Source organism: Bos grunniens, chromosome X (genome assembly GCF_055505025.1).
Source record: "Bos grunniens cultivar Pamir isolate PY7600 chromosome X, Bosgru_T2T1.0, whole genome shotgun sequence".
Taxonomy (NCBI): domain Eukaryota; kingdom Metazoa; phylum Chordata; class Mammalia; order Artiodactyla; family Bovidae; genus Bos; species Bos grunniens.
This window is the reverse complement of record NC_141194.1, coordinates 140,435,011-140,452,671: the sequence shown is the minus strand read 5'-3', so window position 1 is coordinate 140,452,671 and position 17,661 is coordinate 140,435,011. Positions and strand designations below refer to the sequence as shown.

Here is a 17,661-nt window from a genome sequence, read left to right as displayed (position 1 = left end):
TACATGTAACTTGAAAAGTGACCAGTTTGCCACCTTCATTTTAGGGGCTTGCTTTGTGTTCTTGGATGATGATGGCTTAATACCATGAACGTATTCCTATCATTGTCATTTGTATCTTCATTACTTCTTCCTCTCTTCATCAGTTACGTATTTCTGAAATATTTACTATGCAAATATATGACTTAGTAGGCCTTGGTTACTGTTCTAGGCACTGGAAATGCAGCCTAATTTGGTTCCCTTTCTCAAGGATCTAAGAGTTTTCATGTGAGTCAGAAAATATAAACAGTCACAATACAGCATGATAAATGTCATGAGAGAGGGAGTTATAGTGTTTAATGGTGACATAGAAGACAAATACCCAACTTAGGTAATGCAGTCTTAGCTTAGATGAGTAAAATGACTGTATCTCCCTCTAGCAGTTCTGAGAGGGGTTAGTGATGGCAAAATGTTCAGTAAACCTGATATGATGGTAGGGGAGAGATTTGTGGGAAGATGGGCCTTTCAGTTCCTTCTAAATAGAGCATCTTTGTCATTTGGCAATTGAAAAAGATGATGCTTTCATTTTACCCTTTGACGTCTATTGAGTGTTATTTCTAAAGTGAAATGCTCAAGAGTCAATAGACTGTTCCCTTTTTATATTGCTTTGACTAGGTGTCAGCAATTCCATTTGTATCAAATCATTTATTACTCAGAGAAAATCCCTTGACAAACTCAGAGATTAATTTATTGTTGGTGAGCTACTCAGGAGATATTTCTACTTCTTCCCATAATAGAGAGAGATGCTTACAGTTCAGGCCAGGGTTGTTATTATGGTTTTGTATGAAATATAAACATCTAAGAAAAGAGAATCAAAGTGAAATCTTGACTTGGTTTCGAATCAAAACCAAATCTCCATGCACTGTCAAAATTCTGGGCTTTCTTTATCGTAAGGACAGTTCATGCCGAGAGAAGATAAGAGTGCCCAGTAAACAAGTCGCTTTTGGATAGCAGATAAAACTGCGAAATGAAAGCACTTGACTGATGGATGGAAAAAGTTATTTGTCTGCCTTGAGTTGTTACTGTATTTTGTGGGAAGTGTGGTAATACCTGCCCTGCAAGTGAGAACAGGCAAATTTCCTGAAATTGTTCATTTGGCAATGATTTGATAGAACTTCAAGGAAAAACTAGTATTCTGTGCTGAATCATTTTGTGTATATATAAATGTTTATTTATAGATCATTGCCTACTGAAAAATATACCAAGCTTGAAAGGAAAAGTACAGAAGTTTAAAGAACAGTGGTCAGAAATTAAGATAAATGTCTAATGTGGACTAAAAAACAAGTCAAAAGCAGGAAATAATCCAGTTTACAAAACCTTTTATTAAAAACTGTTTAAGGTCTAGGTGTAGATGTACCTGTAACCTCCTGTATATGCCTCTGTTTTGCTGAATCATTTCCAAGGAAAACTCCAGAAACTTTGAACAGTAGTATTTGTTGGAGGCTGGAAATGGGATAAATATTTCCTTTGCAAATTAGCAGGAGCTATAGGATGGGCAGAAGGCACAACTTCTCATGGTGTTACATGAACAAAAGCTCTCAGCCTCCACAAAGTCCTCTGTAGAGCAGGTTACTTTAATATTTAAGGTCTCCAACACTTTAAAGGGATCTTTCTTTAAACAAATAAAGTTGTTTTTTTTTTTTCCTTTTTACCACTCTCACCTGCCAAATCAGCTATTTGAAACTTAAAGGCAAATTCACTGGTTCTCCTTTTGGGCTTAGTTTCAGCAGCAGTCTGAAGGTATCTGGGAGCCTCCATGTTATCAGCATAGACTCTAGAACATGATATTTGAATGTTGACTCTGCTACTTGTTAGTTGTGTGGCCTTGGACTTGTTGAACTTCTTGTACCTACTCATTTTAAAAGTAGTGGAAGTAATGCGTACCTCATTAGGTTGTTGTGAGGACTGAAATGTTTATGCCGGGAATGTGGTAAATGTGTAGTTAATATTAACTCCTTCCTACGAATCCAATGTTGTAAGCATTTTAGACCCAAAGAGGCGAAGTAGAATATAGTTATAGGGGTAAGCATTCCAACTGGTGACCCTCTCAGCAATACAGGTGGTCCTCTGCCCTATCTTTCCAACAGATTAAGCCCTGTTCCCTTATGTTCGGCTTTCCTGGAAAGTTGTGAGTTGAGGACTTTTCTTTGTATACAATTTTAAGCTGGTAATTTCCATTATAAGTTTCAGCATGTTCAACCAGTGCGAGAGTATTTTTCACCAGAAACTTGTTTCTAATTTTCCCTATTGCTTGAGTCTGAGGATTTGCCTATAGGGGGTGAAGGATATTTGTTTTAAGTTCAGGCTCTACTGAGCTAGGAATCCTTATGCAGAGAAAGCTCCTACTGAGTACAAAGGGAACTTTACCTAAAAAAAGAACTGTAGGACACAACCAACTGTGTATAGATAGTTATTCTTTATTCAAGAGAATATTGAAGACACAGTGATTATAGTTCCCTTCCTACCCTGTCCCCTCAAATGGTGTCAGAAAACATACCTGCAGATATCTGCATTCTCTAAGGGGCACAACACTCATCTGGTCTAGTTCAACTAGCACAGACTTTAAAAAATTACAAGAAGCCCTTCTCTAAGAGAGGGAATGATACAGTATATTTGTAAGCCCATAATTTTGACCCTACCAGGGATATAGACTTGATATAATAAAAAGGAAACTATAACTGCTAAATTTTGAATTTAAAAATCATAACTGTGTTGAGAAGGGAATTATAATTTTCTCTGGTTTTTGGTGAAGGAAGGGCAATAAATAAACCTACTTTTGTCTTCCTGTGGAATATCATGAAATATAATTATGATAAAATTGACACAGATATAGAGGGAGTGCTCAAGATGGTAGAGTAAGAAGACCCTGAGCTCACCTGCTCCCATGGGCATGCCAATATTACAGCTATTTATAGAGTAACTATCGGTGCGAATGACCTGAAGAGTAGCAGAAAAGATCTACAATTCAAGATGTAAAGAAGGAACCATAATGAGAAGGGTAGGAGGGGCAACGATCCTATATAATGTAGACCCGTACTCCTAGCTGGTTACTCAAAAACAGGAGGATAATTACAGTTGCAGAGGTTCTCCCCAAGGAGTGGGAGGTCTGAGTTCCACGTTGGGCTCCCCAACCTAGGGCTCATGCATTGGGAAGATGGGTCTCTGAAAGCCAGCAGGGCTTATTTTTAGGAGAGCCAGAGGACTGTGGGAAATAGAGACTCTACTCTTTAAGGGAGCACAATATCCACAATATACAAAGAACTTATACAATTTGACATAAAAAAAAAACAACCTAATTGAAAAATGGGTAAAGGTCCTGAATAGACATTTTTCTAACAAAGACATGCACATGGCCAGTAGATACATGTAAAGATGCTCGACATTGCTAATCATCAGGAAAGTGCAAATTAAAACAGAAATATCACCTCACAACTCTCAGAATGGCTCTTATGAAAAAGAAAACAAATAACAAGTATTGGTGAGGATGTAGAGAAATGGAACCTTCATGAGCTTTTTGTGGGAATATAAATTGGTGAAATCACTGTGGAATATAATATGGAGATTCCTCAAAAATTAAAAATAAAACTGCCATATATGCCAGCAATTTCTGTCCTGTGTATTTATCCAGAAAAATGAAAGCAGTAGTTCAAAAAGGTATATGCAACCCTATGTTCACTGAAGCATTATTTGCAGAGGCTAAAATATAGAAGCAACCTAAGTGCCCACAAAGAGATGAATGGATAAAGAAAATGTATGAGATGTATTTATATATACACACATATACACAGAAAGAATGAAATAGTAGCCATATAAAGAAAGAAATCTTGATCTTTGTGACAGCATGGAGGAAACTAGAGGGCAGTATGCTAAATGAAGTATGTCAGGTGCAGAGTGACACAGATTGTATGATTTCATTTATATGTGGAATCTAAAAAACAAATGAACAAACTTAACAAAAGAGAAACAGAATTATAGATAAAAACAGGTGGTTGCCAGAGGGAATTGGGTGGGAGGATGTGACAGATAAGTGAGAGTGATTAAGAGGTACAAACTTCTACTTGAAAAAGATACAGAGGTTGGGACTCTGCACTTTCACTGCTAAGGGCCCAGGTTCAATCTCTGGTCAGGGAACTAAGATCCTGCAAGCCATGCAGAGCAGCCAAAAAAAAAAAAAATCAGTTATGAAATATACAGTGTGGATAATATAGCTAGTAATTATGTAGTATCATTGCACCATGTCAGATTATAAGTAGAATTATCATGGTGTTCATTTTGAAATATACAGAAATACTGAATTACCATGTTGTATACCAGGAGCTAACCTAGTGTTGAAGTCAGTTGAACTTCAAAAACAAACTCAAATAAAAGAGACTAGATTTGTAGTTATAAAAGTTGGGTGTGGTGGGAGGAGAATTGGATCAAAGTAGTTAAAAAATACAAACTTGTAGTTATAAGTAAGTACTAGGGGTCGAATGTCAACATGATAAATATAAGTAACACTGATATATGTAATATATGAAAGTTATTAACAGTAAATCCTGAGTTCTCATCACAAAAATTTTTCCTATTTGATTTTATATCTATATGAGATGATGTTCATGAAACTTACGGTGATAATCATTTCTTGATGTATGTAAGTCAAATCATTATATTTTACACCTTAAACTTATACAGTTGCTGCTGCTACTGCTGCTAAGTCGCTTCAGTCCTGTCCAACTCTGTGTGACACCATAGACGGCAGCCCACTAGGCTCCTCCGTCCCTGGGATTCTCCAGGCAAGAACACTGGAGTGGGTTGCCATTTCCTTCTCCAATGCATGAAAGTGAAAAGTGAAAGGGAAGTCGCTCAGTCGTGCCCAACTCTTAGCGACCCCATGGGCTGCAGCCTACCAGGCTCCTCCATCCATAGGATTTTCCAGGCAAGAGTACTGGAGTGGGGTGCCATTGCCTTCTCTGATACAGTACTGTATGTCAATTACATCTAAATACAACTGGATGAAAACAAAGATCAGCTAGACTTGAGAAAAAACATAGATACTCTTCAGTCAAGAGTTGGACTATAAAGAAGGCTGAGCACCGAAGAATTCATGCTTTTGAACTGTGGTGCTGGAGAAGACTCTTGAGAGTCCCTTGGACTGGAGGGAGATCCAACCAGTCCATCCTAAAGGAAATCAGTCCTGAATATTCATTGGAAGGACTGATGCTGAAGCTGAAACTCCAATACTTTGGCTACCTGATGCAAAGAACTAACTCCTTGGAAAAGACCCTGATACTGGGAAAGATTGAAGGCGGGAGGAGAAGGGGACGACAGAGGATGAAATGGTTGGATGGCATCACCGACTCAATGGACATGAGTTTGAGTAAACTCTGGGAATTGGTGATGGACAGGGAGGCCTGGTGTGCTGCAGTCCATGGGGTCACAAAGAGTCGGACACGACTGAGTTACTGAACTGAACTATTCAGTCAACCAAGTACTAAGCATATCTTTATCCCTGAGTCAATTCTCCTTCCCCAGAAATAATATATCTCTAGGGTATAGTAAATATGACCCCTGCTCTCAAAGTATTTACAGAAGAGTTTGAAAACCATATATATATATATATATATATATATATAATGTATATGCACAGTAAATGGAACAAACTAAATAACATGTAATTCTGAGCACTTTACATTTCAGAAAAATTTTCCTAAGACTGGATACTTATTTCTACCAGTTTTACATAATACTAACTCATTCACAGTGGGGTTTAAATGACTGGTATCTGGTTCTTTCCAGATAACACTGGAAGCAGGGGAAATAGATCACTAAGCATCAGAAAGGTAAAGGGGCTTGGAGAGATGTATGCTGGGAAAGAGAATAGTACAAAAACACTAATAATGGGATGCTGAAAATAGCTTTTGCAGAACAACTTTGCCTCTGGCTGTCTTTCCTGAAATCCATGTGCATACATCCTTGAATAAGCATTAAACTGTACTCTAGAAATGCTAAGTCAAATCTCAATTTTGGCTCTGATTTTTAAAAGTTATTTGTCTATTTTGTCTAGTATATATTAGGACAGCAATTACATCTTGTTTACTGTTGTATTATCAGCACCTGATATATATTTAATATATTTTCAAAGAGCTACTCTTATTTCAGTTTTCTATTAATCTTTTTCATTCTCTTTGTGAGTTATTCCTCTGTTTAGCCCTCAAGTTACAGTGTCCCTAGGTTCTATCTTCAGACCCTTATTTTCTATACACTTTCACTATATACATTTATTCTTCAGCGACTGCTTTTTTCTTGATATCCAGGCAGTGTGGGGTAGTAACTTTAGTTGTAGACATGGCCTTTGAAATCAGACATAGGTTGAAGTTCAGTTTTATCACTGACTAGCTATGGGACCTAGGGCCTAGGAATCCTTAACTTTGATCTTAGCTTAAGGATCAAAGGAGTAAATGATCATACCTAACTCAGTGTTATCGTGTAGATTAGATGAAATATTAAGTATAAACGAAATAGCACAGTGCTGGGAATTTAATGAGTACTCAGTACATGTTAGCTGCTTTCACTTTTGTTTGTAAAGCTTTACTGAGATATTATAATTCACCCATTTAAAGCTTACAGTTTAGTGTTTTGTTGGTAAATTTATAGGGTTATGCAACTGTCACCACAATCCAACTTAACAACAGTTTTATTCTTGCAGAAGCCAGTAGCCGTTGGTAGTCATTCCCCATATCCCCCACTCTCAGCCCTAGGAAACCACTACTATCCTTTCTGTCTCTATGGACTTGACTTTTCTGGAATTTTATGTAAATGGAATTATGCACCATAGAATACTATTTTCAAGGTTCATCCATATTATAACATGTATTAGCAATTCTTTTTACTGTTGAATATGCCATTGTATCAATATACCACGTGTTTGTTATCCACTCATCAGTTGACAGACATGTGCTGGTTTTCACTTTGTTGCTATCATGGATAATGCTGCTATAAACATCTGTGTATAATATTTGTAAGGACCTACTTTTTTATTTCCCTTTGGTATTTACTTAGGAGTAGGTATCTTACTACTGAGTCATATGGTAACTCAATGTGTAACATCTTCAGGAAATACCATTAAAATACCAAGTTAAAATCCATAGTTGCTTCAGTATTATACATTCCTACCAGCAATATATTGATGTGAACATTCCAGTTGCCTACATACTTGCTAGCATTTGTCATTGTTTGCTTTTAAAAAAAAATTAGCCATGCTAATGGGCATGAAGTGGTATCTCATGTTTTGCTTTACATTTCCCAGAAGACTAATTATTTTGTGCATTTTTCATGTGCCTAATGGGTAATTGTGTGTCTTCTTCAGAGATAAGTCAAATCAAATCTTGTGAGGAAATAAGAACTATATAGTTGTTTCTGGTACAGAACTCCTTAAACCCTTGAATTTCCTCAGTGATGCTGTTGAATGGAACATCTTACACAGATCTCTTAAATCCCTTGGAAATTCCTGGGTTGTAGGGAGTGTCTTGTGTTCAAATCAGGCACCTCTTTGGTGGGCTCCTGGATAGCTTTCAGATAGGGGCTATCACAAAGACCAAGTCATGATTAGAAATTTGGAAATTTCCACCTCTTTTGCATCCTATGGGGAGAGGAGAGAGGAGGGCTCTAGTTAATAATTGATCATGCCTATGTGAGAAAGCCTCCATGCAATCCCTGAAATACAGAGTTCAGAGAACTTCTGGGTTGATGAATAATATATCCAGATGTTGGAGGGAGATACACCCCAGCTCCATGAGAAGCAAAGCTTCTGTACTCAGAAGGCTTCTGGACCTTTTCTTATGTATGGACTTCATCTTGGTTTTCATCTGTATCTTTTATAATATTCATTGTAATAAGCTGGTAAACATAAGTAGATGTTTCCCTGAGTTTGTGAACTATTTCAACAAATTATTGAATGTAAGCAGTGGGAGGCTGTGGGAACCTCTGACATTGTAGCCAGGTTAGACAGAAATGTGAGTACTCTGAGGACTCGGTTTGTGATTGGCATCTGAAGCAGGACACTCTTGTGAGACTGAGCCATTAAGACTGTGGAATCTTACTCTACATCTGGAGTAATGTTGAATTACATTATAGAGCACTCAGTTGGTATCCTAAGGGTTGGAAAATTGGCTGGGGTGGGGGAAAAACCCATACATTTGGTGTTGTAAGTGTTGTGAGTGGAGAAACAGTTTTCCTTCAGATCTGTTGCCTGTGATTTAATTAGGTTACTTACATTTTTTATTATTTAAAATTTTCGTTATATATTCTCAATACAACTCTCTTATCAGACATATGATTTGTGAAAATTTCTCTCCATTCTCTGGGTGGTCTTTTCACTTTCTTGATGGTAGTTTTTGAAGTAGAAAAGTGTTTAACTTTCATGTAGTTCAATTTTTCTGTTTTTCCTTTTGTCACTTGTCCTTTTGGTGGCATATCTAAAAAATTGTTACTCAATCCAAGACCATGGGCATTTAGTCCTTTGTTTCCTTCCAAGAATTTTATAGTTCAACTCTTATAATTCAATCTTTGATATATTTTGAATTACTTTTTGTTTTTGTTGTGATGTAGGGAGGTCCAACTTCATGCTTTCGCCTGTAGCTATCCATTTATACCACTATCACTTATTGAAAAGATTATTCTTTCTCATTGAATTGTCTTAGCATCCATGTAAAAAAATCAATAAATCATAAATGTGTGGATTTATGTCTGTACTGTCATTTTCATTCCATTGATATATATGTCTATCCAAGATGTTTTTAAGTTTTCAGTGTATACATTTGGTACTTTTTTGGGTAAACATACACCCATGTATTTTGGTTTTCTTGCTATCATAAATGTAATTTGCATAATTTCATATTTATTTTCTTAGCTAGTATGTAGTTATTTTAAATTGATTTTGTATCCTGCAGCCTTACTGAGCTCGTTTATTTTAATAGTGTTTTTAATGGTTTCCTTAGGATTTTCTATGTACAAGGTCATGTTATCCATAAACAGAGTTTTAGTTCTTCTTTTCCAATCGTGATGCCTTAATCTTTTTCATACCTAGTTTCCCTACATAAAATTTCAAGTACAGTGTTGAATAGAAGTGGTATAAGCAGATATCTTTGTATTGTCCCTGACTTTAGGGAAGCATTTCGGTCTTATACCATTAATTACAATGCAGCCTGTAACTTTTCATAGATTCCATTTTTCAGACTGAAGAAGTTGACTTCTGTTCTTAATTTTTGGGTATTCTTCTTATGTAAAGGTACTGGATCTTGTCAAATGCTTTTTATGTAGCTATTGAGATGATGATGTGAGTTTTGCCCTTAATTCTTATAATATGTTATATTGACATTAATGTTGAAGCCACTGGTCAATCCTCTAATAAATCCCACTTATTCATAATTTAGAATCCTTTTCACGTGTTGGTGGATTAGCTTTGCTTGTATTAAGAATTTTTATGTGTAGTGTTTTTTTTTCCTGCTATTTTTGTCTCAGTTTAATATAAGGATAACATAAGCCTCACATAATGAGTTTGAAAGGGTCTTTTCCTTTTGTCTTTTTATAAGAGTTTGTGAAAGATTGGTGTTTATTCTCCTTTAAATGTTTGGAATTCTTCAATGAAGCCATCTGGTTACTGAACTTTTCACTATTATGGAGGTTTTTAAAAACTTACTGATTGAATCGCTCTTCTTTTTAAGATCTACTCAGATTTTCTATTCTTTTTTGAGTCCGTTTCAGTAGTATCTGTCTTTCAGGAATTTGTGCATTTACTGGGTTACTTAATTTTTTGTCAAACAGTCATGCATAACATTTTATTATAATATTTTTTAATTTTGTAAAATATATCATCTCCCTTTTTTCCATGGTTAGTCTAGGCAAAGGTTATTCAATTTTGTTGATCTTTTCAAGGAATCAATCTTTGGTTTTATCAATTTTTTCTCTATTACTTTACTATTCTCTCATTTATTTGCTCTCTAATCTTTATTATTTCCTTCTGATTTCATTTAGGTTAACTTTGCTTTTATTACTCTACTTTCCTATGGTGGAGGATTAGATTATTGATTTGAGCCCTCAGTGTGCTGTAGCTAACTAACATCAGCTTAACAGAGTCAGTTGTACACATATATCCAACTCTGCATTCAGTTGTGTCACATTCCTAGTGATATCAGTTTGGGTTGGTATATTTTTCACCCCAGAAATTGGCAAATGATACAAATCAAGGGTTTCTGTTTTGGAGAGCTGTTTTACAAGTATACCAGTGATCATGGATGATTTTATTGAGCCTTTTGTACCTGACAATACAACTGGCTTTATTAGATGGCAGTACGACTGCCCTTCTAGGTTTTGTTGCAATTTTAGAATTTTTTCCAGAGCTTCAGGTCAAAGATATGCATACTTATAATCTGTCTATTCTTAGACATTTCTGGAGTTATTAAATACTTCAAATCACAGTCAAATTGTTATCTTCAGTTTTAGGATCAGAATATTTATTTCACTTATTTTGGACCTGTTTTCTGATATTCATTTTCTTTCATTGATATCTGCAGTGTTTGTGGTGATGAAATTTTAGCATGATCAACCTTTTGAAAATGGAAGTGAATGTTCAGAGCATTTTTGGATAAGGGCATTGGCTGAGCTCTCTGGACTTGTAATTATTTTCTCCTGCAGTTTGCTTTTTTTTTTTTTTTTTTCAGTTGAAAATACACAGCAGCTGTCTTCTGGAAAGCATAAAGCAAATACTTAAATCTGACACCTGGCTATGAATTACAATCAGGTGCAGAATCAGCCTCTGTTCATGTGCCTTGCTTCTACTTTAGTTGGCTAAAAGGATTTTTTATTTTAAAGTTGCTCTTGAGTCATGACCTTTAATGACAAACCTCAGCCCAACATAGATTGATTATAGCTGAGTTACAAAGTGCCCCTACAGCATTCAAAATGAAAATGCTGACCGTGTATGCCTTTAATGGAGCTAGGCTAGCAGCTGTGGAAGTATTGTAGTTCACAAAAAAGTTAGTGAAACATTTGAAGCTGAAGGCATGATTGTGAATCTCTTAATTATTTAGAGATTCATGGACAGAGAATTCACTTTCTATTTGGAACTTCTTTCAGAAAGCCAGTTAATTTTTCAAGGGTGATAATAAAATATAAATTTGCAAATCCTGGTTTTGCTGTTTGCTAATCATGTGACTTTGGTCAAATTTCTTTAGTTTTTTGAACCTCAGTTTCCTTAACTACATATTAGAAACAGTATAATGCATAACAATATAATGAAAATCTGCATTTCAGAAGGCTAAATATATGTATATTCATATGCATCTAGCATCTTATATGTGCCTTTCCCTTTCACTGCTAGTTGTCACTCATCCTTGTCATTTGCCTGGGACATATTTTTTTAAATCACTTTTTTTCTTTCTCTGATTGAAACAATTTCTTCTAAGTGATCAGAATAATTCAACTACTAGAAAAGGTATCTGAGACTTTATTATGATGATTTGTACAATTATTACATTTTATATGGAAGCCAGAGCTTCCCTGGTAGCCCAGGTGATAAAGAATTTGCTTGCAATGCAGGAGACCCTGGTTTGATTCCTGGGTTGGGAAAATCCCCTGGAGAAAGAATAGGCTACTTACTCCGGTATTCTTGGGCTTCCCTTGTGGCTCAGGTGGTAAATAATCCACCTGCAATGTTGGAGACCTGGATTTGATCCCTGGGTTAGGAAGATCCCCTGGAGGATCTTCAACCTGCTCCAGTATTCTTGCCTTGAGAATCCCCATGGATAGAGGAGCCTGGCGGGCTACAGTCCATGGGCTCGCAAAGAGTTGGACATGACTGAGTGACTAAGCACAGTACATATGAAAGTCAGATTACCTCAGAGACATGTAATTTATTGTACCCTTGCTACATTTAGATACTTTCCTAAGTATTTTACATGTATTATCTCCTTCAGTATTTATGTTCCCAATGATAGGCACCATTACAATCCTAATTTTAAAGATAAGGATATAGCTTGCCCAAGTCATATAGCTATTAAATTGGGTTAGGCTCAAGATAGAGACTCTCATGCTATGTATCATGTCAGCAAACCAAGACTTGACCATCTTTCTTTGGCTTGGCTCTTCCAGAGAAGGAAGTCCTAGGCCCACCAGTCAGTAATTCCCTGTTCAGCACAACTTACCTAACCTGGCTCTAAGACTTCCCTTTTCTTCCTGTAAGGAAAGTGACCTTATTTTAACCAATCAGCAAATGCCCAGGGTTAAGTTCCTCGTTCCTAGCCATGCTGGTCTATAAGAATCTCAAGCCTAGTATAGCTCCTCAGAGCTTTTTTCTGTCTGCTAGATTGAAATGCTGCCTGGTTCATAAATCACTGAATAAAATCCTACGAGATCAGTAAATTGCCTGTGGAAAATTCTCTTTTAACATAGCTAAATTACATGGAGGAGATGAAATTTTAACCAAGCAGTTTGTCTTTACAGTTTCCAAATACATGGTACTCAATTTGTGGTACAAGGCCCATCAGTACTGGCATCATCTAAAGCTTGTTAGAAATGTATAGTCTTTGGCCCCACCCCACAATATGCATTTTAACTAGATTCTCATTTCTCATATGTACATTGAAATTTCAGATCTACTTCTTTAAACCACTCCAATATTCTTGCCTGGGGAATCCCATGGACAGAGGAACCTAGCAGGCTACAGTCCATAGGGTCGCAAAGAGACATGAGTAAAGCGACTTAGCATGCAGTCCCTACTTGACACTTGCATTTCTCATATAACCATCGAAATGAACAGGAGAATATACCACCAGCAATAACACCATACCTAAGAAAATGAAGAAAAGTTTAATTTGAGTAAAACCAGAAATGTGTACTAGAAATAGCGAGGGGAGCCTAAATTAAAAACAGGCACTGAGGTCAGTCTGGCAGTTCTTTCTATTGAGATGGAAAAAGATTTACTAGAGTAAACCAAAGGAAAATTTATAGGCTATCTGCTGTGTTTTCAGTGAAATTGAAGAAAAACATGAATTCTCTGTTTAGAAACAGGGAAAGACATGTTGAACTGGAAGCCAGAATCCTGGTCCTCACATCCCTGTGTCTCTATGAGTGAGGGAAATAGTTGTTGCTTAGTAGTTAAGTCGTGTCTGACTCTTAGCCCGCCAGGCTTCTCTGTCCATGGGATTTCCCAGGGAAGACTACCGTAGTAGGTTGCCATTTCCTTTTCCAGAGGGAAATTGAAATGAAAAGGTATATAAACTGAGCTTGCACCGAGTCTCTTCAATGTAAAGAGAGTTTGGTGTTATGGCTCCTGTAAATACAGCACTCAGGGAATCCTCAGGAAAAAAAAAAATAATTCATGGGCTTACTTTAATTTTGTTTATAGTTTGAAAGGACTTAGAAATAATGCTCAAGTTAGCAAGGGAAGGATTCCTGTTCATTTAATATTGGCTTGTCATTTTAACTCCAAGAAAAAAATAAATGTCCACACGGGAAGGTTTATACCCCTATTAGGAAAGCTAGTGAAGCATCTGCTGTGGATTTCACTGGTAGACTGAACTGAGATGTGGTTACCCACTTTCACTCTTTGAAGGCCTTAAGTCTGCATAGGACCCTTCCAAAGGGAATGATGTCTGTGCTCGTGAGAGTCTCTGTTAGCATTTACCTGAAGCCCTAGACACTCCAGTTGACATAAAAGCAGGAAGTGATTAAGGGGAGGAGAACTCTCTTCTTGTGAAGACAGATGGAATTTCCCAAAGGAAGAGCAGCAAAGGACTGTTGCTGAAACTTTAAAGAAGGGGTTGCACAGAAGAGAATGGGTATTGAGAAAAGGGATAGCAAAGGGAACTAGACAGAAGGAAATTATTCACACTGGACATCTTCCAAGTTTGGAAAGCCCTTCCATTGTGTGATAGAACAAAATGATCACATCTAATAAACTTACAACTTCTGTAGTTCCCACACTGCTACTATTTTGAGATACACAGGACCCTTAAGCAAAGAACTTGGTATAAGAATCATTATAGTCTAGTATGATTTTGGTATGAGGAAGACTGGGGAAGGGTCATAAACACAGATAAGTACAAGTACACAAGTCCTAAGTGTAGTACTTTATAGATTTGTATGAAATAAACACTTCCATGTAACCATCAGCCAGGTCAAGTTATAGAACATAACCAGCACTACAGAAGCCTCTTTTTTCAGCTCTTGCCACCCTGCCATTGCCCTTCCAAAAGATAACCACACTTCTATAAGCCTATGTTAATTTTGCCTAATTTTGAACTTTAATATGAGTTGAATTATACAGTATATACTCTTTGGTGACCATTTTCTTTAGCTCAAAGTATAATTTTAAAGTTCATCCATATCATTGAATATTGCTGTTTTTATTCATTTCATTTCTTTATGATATTTCAATATATGAGCGAACCAGTATATATCATGCATTATAATGTTTTATATTTTTTGCAGTTTGAGTAGTACTGTTGTGATCCGTCAAATGCATGTCTTGAAGTGTGTATATATTTGCATTTCTGGACTGGACACTCTGGGTTGAAGGGCAAACACGTGGTTAGCTTTGTGAGATATTTGCTGGTTAACCTAAGTGAATGTACCAATTTTTACTACCACTGTCAGCATATGAGAATTCTAGTCACTGCACCTCTTCACTAACATTTGCTATTGCTGTAAAGCAAACTGTTACAAACTTAGTGGCTAAAGATAAGAACAATTTATTGTTGCTTATACTGATATATCTGCAGGTGGTCCCAGGCTCAACTCATATGTTAGGTTCTCCTGGGTGGCTCTCCTCTAAACAGTGATTCTGGCTGGAATTGATTCTTTACAGTGGTCTCTTCTCTGTGTGTTTATTCAGGGACACAAACCAGAGAGTGGGTGAGCAGCAATTATACTGGGGAAACACTGCTCAGAAAGTGAAAGTGAAAGTCGCTTAGTCCTGTCCAACTCTTTGCAACCCCATGGACTATACAGTTCATGGAATTCTCCAGGCCAGAATACTGGAGTGGGTAGCCTTTCCCTTCTCCAGGGAGTCTTCCCAACCCAGGGATTGAACTGAGGTCTCCTGCATTGTAGGAGGATTCTTTACCAGCTGTCACAAGGGAAGCCCAAGAACACTGGAGTGGGTAGCCTATCCCTTCTCCAGTGGATCTTCCCAATCCAGGAATCCAACAGGGGTCTCCTGCATTGCAGGTGGATGCTTTACCAACTGAGCTAATAGAGATGGCAAAAATGCATGTAGGCTAACAGAAACACTTAGGCCCTAAGAGTTAGGTTTGAAAATGTTGCACATTTACTTCTGATTTATTCTATTGGCAAGTCATAAGGTCAAAGCCAAAGATAAGAGTAGAGACAAATTTAACAGGAGGAATTAAAAAGTCCCATGGCAAGGTCATTGTTACAGTGAGATGAAGAATTGACACTATTAATGCAATCTATCACAGCAGTCTTTTTTCCCCCTATATCGGTCATTTTGGTTGGGATGTTGTGATAACATACTGTGTTTTTAATTTGTATTTCTCTGATAGCAAATGGAGTTGAGAATTTTTTTTTAATATTTTGATCCACTTGTGTATTATCTTCTTTTGTAAGGGGCTTTCCCACATCCTTTGCCTATTTAAAAACTTAAGTTGTCTGCCTTTTTCTCACTGATATATAGAATGTTTAATAAAAATATATTTTGTATAGGAGCCCTTCATTTGATACATTTATTGCCAACATTTCCTCCAACTCTATGGCTTACTTTCTCAGTTTTAATGTCATCTTTGGATAAACAGAAATTCTTAAATTTTAATGAAGTATAATTTATTAACCTTTTTATGTTTAGTGTTTTAATGTCCTATTTAAGAAATCTTTGCTTCTCTAAAGGAAATGAGGGCATTTCCTGTTATTTTTTAGATGCTTAATTATTTTAATTTCCGTATTTAGATCTGTAATCCAGCTGAAATTGTTTTCACATGTGAAAGTTTCATTTTTTTCTATATAGATATCCAACTGGTTAAGTCACTTATTGAAAACAAAATGAGTTTCTTACTGCTTTGCAGTGCCACATTTGTGGAAAATCATGAGACCACATTGATGTGAATATGTGTGACAGACCAAATTCTAAAATTGCTCTCCCAGATAGTACACACTAATGATGGGAATTTGTGAATATGATGACATAGCCCTCTCATAATCATGTTGTATTATATGGCACAATGGACCAAATAGTGTATAGATAAGGAGATCATCTGGGTGGACATGGGCCTGATTTAATTATAAGTTCTTAAATGCAGCACATTTTCTCCTATTTATGACAAGAGAGAAAGCCAGAGATTTGAAATATCAAAAGTACTCAACACACTGTTCCTGGTTAAATGATGGTGGTATGCAGGAAGCCTTGAGATGGAGGGGACAGCTCTCAGCTGACAGCCAGTAAGGAAATAGGGACTTTAGATCTACACTTGAAGGAACTGGATTTGGCTAACAACCTGAATGACCTTGGAAACAAATTATTCCCTGTACCTTCAGATGAAATCTCAGTATTAATTTTGGCCTTGCAGGATTGAGCTGAGAAACGAGTTGAGCCCATGTGGACTTCTGACCTCCAGAGCCATGAGATAATAAATAGGTATGTTTTATTCTGCTTAGTTTGAGATGATTTGTTAGGTGGCAATAGAAAACTTTGCTTCTTGATTTCTCTTTTTTTTTTGTTGTTCCATAGTTTATTTTGATATTTTTACCACAATAACAGTACTGTAATGCTTTAATTGTTATGCCTTTATAGAAAACTATGACTTCTGAGAGTATATATCATCCTTTTTTGTTCAAGATTATCTTGATACTTCCTGACCTTGAAATTTTACATAAATTTTAGAATCATTTTATCTGTTTCCAAAATGCAAAAACAAACAACAAAAACAACCAAAAAAAAAAAAAAAACAACCATTATTTTATTTCCAATTACAATGAAGAGAATTGTCCTTATAATTTGAGTCTGGGGTGGGCGGGGGGAGCGGTCCTAAGATGGCGGAGGGATAGGATGGTGAGACCACTTTTGCCTCCACAAATTCATCAAAAGATCATTTGAATGCTGAGCAAATACCACAAAATAACTTCTGAACGCTGGCGGAAGACAAGAGGCACTCAGAAAGGCAGCCCATTGTCTTTGAAAGGATGTAGGACAAAATATAAAAGATAAAAAGAGAGACAAAGGAGTTAGAGATGGAGAACCATCCTGGGGAGGGAGTTGTAAAAGAGGAGAAGTTTCCAAACACCAGGAAACCCTCTCACTGGCGGGTCTGTGGGGAGTTTTGGAATCTCAGAAGGCAACATAACCGGGAGGAAAAAATAAATGAATAAAACCCACAGATTACATGCCTAACTGCAACTCCCAGCTGAGAAGTAGCCCAGATGCTCACATCCGCCACCAGCAAGCGGGGGCTGAACAAGGAGGCTCGGGCTGCATTGCTTAGGGTAAGGACCAGGCAGGAATGCCCTGAGGACAATCTGAAGGAGCTAACATGAGCTAGCAACCCAAACTGTGGGATGGCTAGAGAGAGAAAGAGAGAGAGAAGAGGAAGAGAGAACTTTCCCATGAAAAGCTCGAACCTAAGGCACTGCCAGGCC

General features: G+C 36.9%; 1 protein-coding gene across 12 annotated transcripts in view; it reads left to right on the top strand.

The window, feature by feature from the left end:
• Window positions 1-17,661, top strand: part of LOC147341495 (uncharacterized) — a 786,153-nt gene that overhangs the window by 629,429 nt on the left and 139,063 nt on the right. For all 12 annotated transcript variants that reach the window (XR_015158816.1, XR_015158814.1, XR_015158810.1 and 9 more), the window contains one exon: window positions 16,596-16,663. Coding sequence is in view for 1 of the 12 variants with exons in the window: in XM_086387346.1 (XP_086243472.1) it covers window positions 16,623-16,663 (41 nt within the window). In the remaining 11 variants the exon portion in view is untranslated. The remainder of the gene's footprint in view (window positions 1-16,595; window positions 16,664-17,661) is intronic.